The sequence below is a fragment of the Chrysochloris asiatica genome, unplaced genomic scaffold (genome assembly GCF_000296735.1).
Source record: "Chrysochloris asiatica unplaced genomic scaffold, ChrAsi1.0 scaffold00038, whole genome shotgun sequence".
Classification (NCBI taxonomy): Eukaryota; Metazoa; Chordata; class Mammalia; order Afrosoricida; family Chrysochloridae; genus Chrysochloris; species Chrysochloris asiatica.
Window position 1 is genome coordinate 17,544,808 of NW_006408556.1, and position 7,276 is coordinate 17,552,083.

At 39.9% G+C, this 7,276-nt stretch overlaps 1 protein-coding gene across 1 annotated transcript in view; it reads left to right on the forward strand.

Annotated features, from left to right (window-relative positions):
- Positions 1-5,805, forward strand: part of RUNX2 (runt-related transcription factor 2) — a 278,570-nt gene extending 272,765 nt beyond the window's left edge. Inside the window, 2 exon segments of the mRNA XM_006860524.1 lie at positions 3,215-3,280; positions 5,327-5,805. Of these exon segments, the coding sequence (XP_006860586.1) occupies positions 3,215-3,280; positions 5,327-5,805 (545 nt within the window).
- The last annotated feature ends 1,471 nt before the right edge of the window (positions 5,806-7,276 follow it).

Consider the following 7,276-nt stretch of genomic DNA (forward strand, 5'->3'; position numbering starts at 1 on the left):
GAACCGCATGCCTCTCAGTTCATGCGAACTTTGCAGTCTGACGCATTAGCCCACCTATACATGTCTTATAATGTCTGTATGCCATATATGGATATTATATACTTATATATGTGATCATGATGTCATGTTTGGTAAAGTAGAGTGTCATCAAAAAAGAGGAAGACTCAATGAGATGAGATGGATTATTGGCACAGTGGCAGCAGTAATGGGTTCAAAAGTAACAGTGATTGTGAGGATGGCGCAGGGTCAGGTAATGTTTTGTTCTGTTGTGCGTAGGGTCGTTATGAGTTGGAACCAACTCAAAGGCACTTAATAACAACAACAACAAAATTGCATACATTTTGTCAGTAGTCAAAAGAGGTCTGTCTGGCTTGTCATGGCTCGGCCTATGTAATTTTGAATATTTGAATAAATGACTTCTCTTCTCTGAACCTCAGCTCTCCTGTTCGTCAAACAGGCATTAGATCAGAATGATCTCAGCAGTAAATTCGGGGCCTAGACTTTTTCATTAAAGTACCCCAAAAGCAGAGGAGAGTGAAGAGTAGCCTAACCAAGTGCACAGTTTTGTCGAAGTAATTTTGTTTGTTTGTTTGCTTATCAAAACTTATCACAATGGTGCATTCTATTCTATTTGTTGTACTCATGTTTAGTGTCCCAGAGAAAGAGAACAGTTGCCACCAGGTACATTCTAACTCTCAGCAACTGTATAGCTTTTTCTCCAAGTTGAGTAAAGCCAGTTCATCAGCAAGAGGCAATGTTTGTCTTGGGCTTCAAATAACTGCTTGTAGTCCCTCCCTGGTACCCTGGATGTAGACAGCATCATTTGAGGCTCTTGAAACTAGATGAGTTCATCTAACTGTAGCATCTTCAACTTCTGAGCAACTTCCATTGCTTAGCTATGCTTAGTGTATTTTGTACATGAATAGGACACATGCATGATAACAAAGAGAATGGATTTGTGAGGGTTGTTTTCTGTTATTTTCCAAAGGTCTCCAAATCATCTATGGTTTTATTTAATCCATAGATGGTAGAGCCAAGGTCAGAAGTATTAAACTGACTTTGGGGAGCTCTGAGTTGCTCTGCAGAGAAAGATAAAGGCTTTTTGCTTCTGTAAAGATTTACCACCTAGGATGCCTCAAAGGCACAACAACATACTTTTAGAACTTTCTAGGCTTTCATCTTGTCATTTTTTTTAGTAAGTCAAATTTATGTTTCCTTTACTTTAGTTGACAGACTAGCCTGTTATATACATATATTTTTAAGTTTGTGTCTTTTTAATGTGTTACGTGACACAAGGTATGAATAGTGTAGGATCCAATGCCAAACTAACCCAAGAATGGGGGTGTAAAAGAAAACCTGGATTTATGTAGGAAACAGGGATTAGCGGTAGTGATAGAACCCTATGAAATGAAAGAATTTAATTCTATTAGTTGTTTCTGCAACATTCAAAGAATAGGGAGGTGTTTATGTTCTTTTAAAGTTTGGGATTCTCCTCTCTCCCCATCATGGGCTGTTATGTATGGGATCTCATGTTGTACTACACCTAGTAGGTTTTAATATTTCTTCACATAAGCACATTGCCATGTGTTTCATAAACATTTTTCTTGGTAACTTGAAATGACTCATCAAATTCCAGACAATTGTATTGTTTATAAGTTATAAAAATTACCCTATAACGTCTTTAGAGTCTACATTAGCTTTCTTTGCTCAAGACATGACACTCTCAAATGGCTAGAGGTGATTGGTCAAAATACTGTAAACCTAGCGGAAATTTGTTGTGTTGTTTTCTATAAACCACAACCAGAGCTCATTAATTGAAATATGAGTGTCAATTTGTGTTAGCTAGCATCTATAAACCAAAAAAGTACAGCGATCCTGGCATGTTATGGGTAATAAAAACATCAGCAAAAATGTCTTAGGTAAAATAGGGAAGAGAGTCTGGGGGGCATAAATTCAAAAGCATATTAGAGTTTACTGGCAGGGCCCCACATTAAGGGTTTTAATGAGGTTTCTGCATCAAAATAAGTGAAACCATATGGGATTTTAATTATCACTACAGTATATTATAAGCACAAATACACATGAGAAGCATTTTTCCCATTAACATGCCTATCTGTGTGAACCCTGTGCTTCTGTAAGGGGCAAACGTTGACATTTTAAGTGTGACTTCTTTCCATTTTAAATTGCTCATTTATTCTGGTTTCTTTCACATGAGCTGAGCATTGAATTTAATACAGAAAGAAGTTACCTGCCTATAACTATTCACTCTGCCAACTCAAGTTTACCTAGATGCTCTGCAGCTGGCTGAGGCACATCTGGGGCCTGCCTTTACTGCCTGTATTGTATAAGGCTGTACACAAACATGGCGTGGGCAAGACTTCACATTGTATCTGCTCCCCTTCCTCTTCTGTCATAATCCCCTCCTACGTGTGTGTGTGTGTGTGTGTGTGTGCATGCGCGTGTTAGGTAGCGGGCTATACTGTAACTTTTTTTGTGTTTTCTTTAATAATTTACTTTATTTTATTTTGTTGTTGAGAATATACACAGCAAAGCATATTACCAATTCAACAGTTTCGACATGGACACTTCAGTGACGTTGAAGGCATTCTTTGAGTTGTGCAGCCATTCTCAGCCTCCTTTTCTGAGTTGTTCTTTCCCCATTAACATAGATTCACAGTCCCTGAATGTTCCTATCTCATCTTTCAAGTTGTTGTTGTCCATTTGGTCCCATATGGATAGATCTTGAAAGAATAAAATGTTCAAGGCAGGCATTCTTTATTCGTTAAACTGAACTGTTGTTAGGGTTTTAAGAAGACCTTTGTCTCAGTATAATACTTTCAGGGGTTCATCTGGCCTCCATGGCTCCAGAAACACTTCCTACACTTTAAAACTTGATTCAGTCAGGATTTTGTATTTGGGAGGGGTTGTAAAGGCAAGTGGAGGATGGAAGGATTTATAAGAAGCAGAGCGTCACTGCTTGAGCTGTTCTCCTTTTAGTTTGTCATCTTGAAAGGGTTTGCTCCTCGTATTAAAAGCTGCTCACCAGCTTTTCACTCTCTGCTTGTGGGCTTGTGGATTCTGGGAATATACTTATGAGCGACTTTCTGCCTACTCCTCCCCCTAAGGCTGTTGCTTCTCCTTCTGTCTTGGAATTCATGGTCCTAGAACACTAGCGCTGGAAGGGAACTTAGAACTCATCCCCCTCATTTTACAGATGATGATACTGCCACCTCTGACTTCTGCCTCTGGCCTTCCACTCTCAGTAAGAAGAGCCAGGCAGGTGAGACTTTTAACAATTGCTGGGCTGGGCAGGGCAGGGCTGGGCTGGGCTGGGCTGGGCTGTCTGATTGGTACTGTTCAATTTGTGAGAGAAAGTTTTATTAACTACATATTGCTTTCAGTCACAAGTTGTTGCAAATGCACGTAATGGCACTTACCCCTAACATTTTATGAAGAGCACAAACATTGTTTGCTTTTTAACAACCCTCACAGGCAGCATCGTTAAAGGAAAATATTAGGATTATTCATTTAGTGAGAAACATTGTAGTATCTAAGACCAAAGGCTTAATAAAAATGGGGCTGAAGACAACGAGATGGGTTGGCAAAGTGGCAGCATCAATGGACTCAAATGTGGCAACAGTTGTGAGGTTGGTCCAGGATCAGGCAGTGTTTCATTCTGTTGTGCATAGGGTCGCTAGGAGTCGGTATCGACTCAATGGCACCTAACAGCAACAACAAGGCCTTTGAAAATTAATAAACACTTTCCCTTCTAGATAAAAGCTATAGGAAAAGCGGATATATGAGTTCTAAAGAACTGGATGGTATTAGCAGTCAAAACCTTAAAAGAACAATGTTAGTAATATAAGAGCCCGCATCAACGTCAATTCTAGAAAATGATAATCAACCCAGTCTTTAAAGATCACAGCTGTACATTGTTTAGGCGTTTCAGAAAACCAATTTTCCTATGAAGTGGGTTTGATGTAGCTGTGGTTTCGTAAGTTAGACAACAAAGGTATCTGTTTAGGAGGCATGCTGTTAGCTTTAGAAATGGAAGGATTCCATGTTTTAGGGAGAACCATGTTTACTTCTAGGTTACTGATTCCAACAGACCTGAAGCCAAGTTCTGTAGTATTGGTGCGAGGTGCCCTTTCACTTATATCCCTCAGCAGGTACACAGTCTTTCACAAAATCTGCTCTCGGCACCTGCCCTCAATCAGGTTGGCTCCCATTTTAAGACTTAAATGATTCTTAAAGTGGTGCTGTAGGATAAGCACTAGACTACTAACTGCAGGGTCAGCAATTCAAACCTACCAGCTGCCCTGCAGAAGATGATGAGACTTTCTGCTCCCATAAGAATTCACAGTCTCAGAAATCCTAGACAGGGTCACTGTGAGTCAGAATCCACCTGATGACAGTGGGTTTCGTTTGGTTCTTTAAAGCCTCCTCCGCCCCTCTTTGAAAAGGAACTCTGGTAATGTAGTGGGTTACCAGTTGAGCTGCTAACCGCAAGTTCAGCAGTTCAAATCTACCAGCCACTTCGAGGGAGAAAGATGAGGCTTTCTGCTCCTGTAAAGATTTACAGTCTTAGAAACTCTATACAGGCTTGCTATGAGTCAGAACCGACTCCACGGCACGTAACCACCACCACTACCCCTTCAAAACCTATTTATTTAGTGTATGACCCTCAGTAGAATTTCCGAGTGCTAGACTGCCCTTGTATAACCCTGGATAAAATAGCTACAGATAACAATGAAATCTGGATTGATTTCAGTATTAGTGGTATGAAAACTACAACAAGATTTCACATGATTTTAAAGGTTGAAAAGGAGTGACAGGCACATGCTAGGGTTTCTGTCTTTCTTTTTTTTTAATATTCCTTCACTGATGGTGGGGACTTGCCAAGAACACCAATAACAAAGTGGATCATTTTGGGGTTTCTATATTGAGAAAAATAAACTTGTCCGGCATAGTAAAAACTTCAAAGTGCAACAAGAAACAAAAAGAGGGAGAAATCCAATGAGGATTCAGTTTTAAAGCCTGGTGAGTGGATCTATACGGCCAGAGTGTTGGGTTGGTTTACACATACGACCTAGCACACAGAGGGGTTTTAAACCCTTTGGGGATCCTCTGGGAATGAAGAATTTTAAGGATAAATACTGAAAGACTATAAAGTGACCGGTGCATTTGAAGGTCTGTTTGTGGCTTGCTGTTCCTTTTTGGGAGAGCTAAAGTTTTCTTTTTTTCTTGTTTAAAAAAAAAAAAAATACTATCATTATTTTAATTGATATTTACAGATTTTTCCCCCATCTTCTGTTATAATTTTTAGGTGCTTCAGAACTGGGCCCTTTTTCAGACCCCAGGCAGTTCCCAAGCATTTCATCCCTCACTGAGAGCCGCTTCTCCAACCCACGAATGCACTATCCAGCCACCTTTACTTACACCCCGCCAGTCACCTCAGGCATGTCCCTCGGCATGTCTGCCACCACTCACTACCACACCTACCTGCCACCACCCTACCCCGGCTCTTCCCAAAGCCAGAGTGGACCCTTCCAGACCAGCAGCACTCCGTATCTCTACTATGGCACTTCGTCAGGATCCTATCAATTCCCCATGGTGCCGGGGGGAGACCGCTCTCCTTCCAGAATGCTTCCGCCATGCACCACCACCTCGAATGGCAGCACGCTATTAAACCCAAATTTGCCTAACCAGAATGATGGTGTTGACGCTGATGGAAGCCACAGCAGTTCTCCAACTGTTCTGAATTCTAGTGGCAGAATGGATGAATCTGTTTGGCGACCATACTGAAATTCCTCAGCAGTGACCCAGCGGTATCTGGGAACTACCCCCCCTTCCCAATGTATCAATATATACATATATAGAGAGAGAGTGCATATATATGTATATCGATTAGCTATCTACAAAGTGCCTATTTTCTAGAAGATTCTTCACTTACTCAGTCATGACCTTGCAACTGTAAGAGGGTAGATATTGAGAAGCCAAAGGCCCACGAGAAACAACCATGATCAGGTTTCAGGTGGTTTTCTATTTAAGATGAACTTTTACAATGGAGCAAACAGAGGAAATGGTATTTTTGTTGCTGTTGTTGTTTGGCCAATTTATCATATGTTATCTGTTCATACGTCGATTCAGAGAGGTGGACTCCAGGCTTAGGAGGAAGTAGAGCAAAGCCGCTTCCTCCCTATACTTTGAAACCACAACTGTGTATGGACCAGGGTACTCTGCAGACCAGCTTACAAAGCCAGTCACGGTGCACAGCAAGGGAGAAGAGAGAGAATGGATATTGCATTGCAATCCGTCCAGAATAACTGTTCCAAACTTGCTGTCTGTCTTGCTACAGATAACTCATTTGAACTGTTTGGCTCAGTTTTTTTTTTTTTTGCCCCTTCTCTAAAAAAGTGACTTCAAAATTACTCATCAGGATAGGTGATTTTATTTTTACTTTTTGTACTTTTTGTTCCCCCTTTTTCCCATTTGACTAGAAAAAGAAAAAGAAAAAAGAAAGAAAAAAAAAAAAAATCCATCCCCCGAGCCTCCCCTTCTCCTTTTATGCAAAACTGAAAATGGCAATACCGTATAATCGCCATACTGGTATATAGATAGTATTTGCGTTTGGCTGTGTGTTATTTGTTTTCTTTTTATTTTTAAATTATGAATATGTGTAAAATCTGAGGTAACTTGCTAACGTGAATGGTCATATAACTTTAAAGATATATTTATAATTATTTAATGACATTTGGACCCTTGAAACATTTCTTAGTGTGTTGATATGTTGACTTCGGTCTCTAAAAGTGCTTTTTATTAAATAACAAATTTCTTCAGTGGGCTAGAGCCATATCTGAAACATTGCTAAGCAATTTCAGTTCACCCAGACACAATGTGATTTTTTTTTTCTTAAAAAATACTTCCATCTCCAAATGTTTTAGACGTAGCTTGTTTTTTTAATGTATGAAGGAAATATTATGTTTAGTTCTTTGAGATCTTTGATTGCCTCCAATACAGTTTTGTCTTTTGAAGCAATCGTTAGGAGTTTAAAAAACAACTCTTTGTCCTCTATCACTTACGGTGCCCTTTGCCAGCATGAAATGCTGGAGTGATGTGGTTTCCTAATTTCTTTCAAACAATTAGAAACTCAAGTTATATTAAAAAAGCAAGCGCTAGTGATCATTGAATTTCAGGAAAAGGTTCTGTGGTTTCAGAGTTATGCCGAACTCTAAATCACCAGGCTTCGTACTGAAAATATAGTCAGCTTAAAGCC